The sequence below is a fragment of the Macadamia integrifolia genome, chromosome 2 (genome assembly GCF_013358625.1).
Source record: "Macadamia integrifolia cultivar HAES 741 chromosome 2, SCU_Mint_v3, whole genome shotgun sequence".
Taxonomy (NCBI): domain Eukaryota; kingdom Viridiplantae; phylum Streptophyta; class Magnoliopsida; order Proteales; family Proteaceae; genus Macadamia; species Macadamia integrifolia.
Window position 1 is genome coordinate 40,887,081 of NC_056558.1, and position 1,925 is coordinate 40,889,005.

Below are 1,925 nucleotides of genomic sequence, written 5' to 3' on the forward strand. Positions count from 1 at the left end.
CACCCCCCCCCCCCAAATAAAAAATAAAAATAAAAATTGTCACGAGCATTCTATAGAAACTCACATCTTCTTTACCAATCGTTGGTAAACTTGGAGCTCTAGCTTCTCCAGGACAAGATATACACCTGATCTTAAGAATCTGAAGATACAGCGGCTCAGAAATGGGAATCTCATTAGTTAGTCCAGATGAATAACATCAACAGGTAAGCATACCGATCTTCATGTTCTTGGAGAGCATGCCGTAGAAGTCGGAGGTCACCTCTTTTTAGTGCTTGCACAACATCATTGTACTGCACGGGTAGAACCAACCACTCTTCAAATAGAGAACCGAAATTGAATAAAATGGACCACACAATGGATTGTCCAGACACAGCAGTTTGCAGTCTGAATTATCCAACCATTGATTAATCTCAGGAAAAAGGTCGACAGTCCAAATGTCCTGGCCACAGTCAGTTTGTCTGGTCCAACAATCCTTCAAAACATTGGCAAAGAATAAGCATACAGCTATGCTGAAGACCGGTTCCCGTACTCAGAAGTTCAAGACAAAATTCTTCCCCTTTTCCAGCATAACATAGACATATTTCCACCAAGTCAACTGACAAAGAATTACTATGATTATATCTTTGTACCTGATATACCATTATTAAACCAACCAATGATATCCATGGTCGGTACTTAATATCCCAAGCACATACACGCTATCCTAAGACCAACCAACTCAAACCTCAATCTATATCGGAGGGGTATCCCCGACCAAGCATGGTCGTCCTACATGACACCGACCAAGAGCCAGGAACCCTCGTATTGGATGGCGGTTACACTAACCCAATGCCCAATCAGTCAACATCTACCATCCACGTGTCACTCAGACCCATCACATAATCATGAGATAGTGACACCCATAACCATTTCCAAACCTCTAACCAAGGCTAGCAGATCTGATCAGGGTTGGGTTAGGCGGTTATCTTACCTCAGGGTAACCACAGTTGAGTTTACCGTCATCCCAATGGTTAGCAGTTATGAGATCTGCCACCTCAGCCTAGAAAGTGATTGGTCCATCAATGACTCACGAGTCCACGACAGCAAGGAAAGCAACCAGCCAGCCAATGGAAAGAATCACCGACCATTATATAAAGGAGACTTAACAGATTTTTGGGGTAAGACACTCAGAACTCTGCCTACTCCCCTTCCATTTCTATCAGAATACTAACTTAGGCATTGGAGCCTCCTTACTAGGGTCACCCTCCGGGCCAGTTTCTCATCTGTGGTCTGCAGGTCCTAGTTGAGCGGGAAAGTGCAGCAAGAGTACCACTCACTGAAAGAGACATCAAATTCCTCTCAAAGAGAAATCGAAGTGCGCTACAGCAGCCAACAAACCAATATTGTCCCCCCATGGGTTGGTTAGATTACCTAGAACAGTTAGTCCCCTAAGAGCTGACATGGAACTTGTCCCTTTCTCGCCCTAACCATGCCCTGTTTGCACAGGGTATCACAATGACTTCTACATCATGATGACTATTGAATGAATGATTCTTCTAATATCAGACATGGTTCTTATTCACGTTTCCAAGCAACCTCTCAATAACAAGCTTGAAAACATAAACTACATCAGGTAGTATAATTTATGGGAGAAAGAACCATGTGTTTGTGCCAGTCTGGCGTAGGAAATGCCAGGCACATGGGCCAATGGGAGGGTGTGCGGGAGCATCTTTAGCGCATGGGCGATGGGGGGCAATGCGGTCATTTCATGCCCACCTGTGTCTGGCATTTCCTTTGCCAGACTTGCACAGGGCTCTTTCTTCCATAATTTTTACTATTTACAAAACCAATTTAAGTGTAATTTTTCTTGTCACAACCAATATGATATGCAGCCATGAAGGAAAGCTGCCTTTTTCTTTTTCTTTTTTCTTTTTTTTTTTTCTTCT

General features: G+C 43.4%; 1 protein-coding gene across 1 annotated transcript in view; it reads right to left on the minus strand.

Annotated features, from left to right (window-relative positions):
• The window catches only part of LOC122069794 (enhanced ethylene response protein 5), a 9,059-nt gene that overhangs the window by 834 nt on the left and 6,300 nt on the right, over positions 1-1,925 (minus strand). The window contains exons 10-11 of the mRNA XM_042633886.1: positions 214-290; positions 65-139 (exon numbers count right to left, since the gene is read on the minus strand). Coding sequence (XP_042489820.1) covers positions 65-139; positions 214-290 — 152 coding nt within the window. The remainder of the gene's footprint in view (positions 1-64; positions 140-213; positions 291-1,925) is intronic.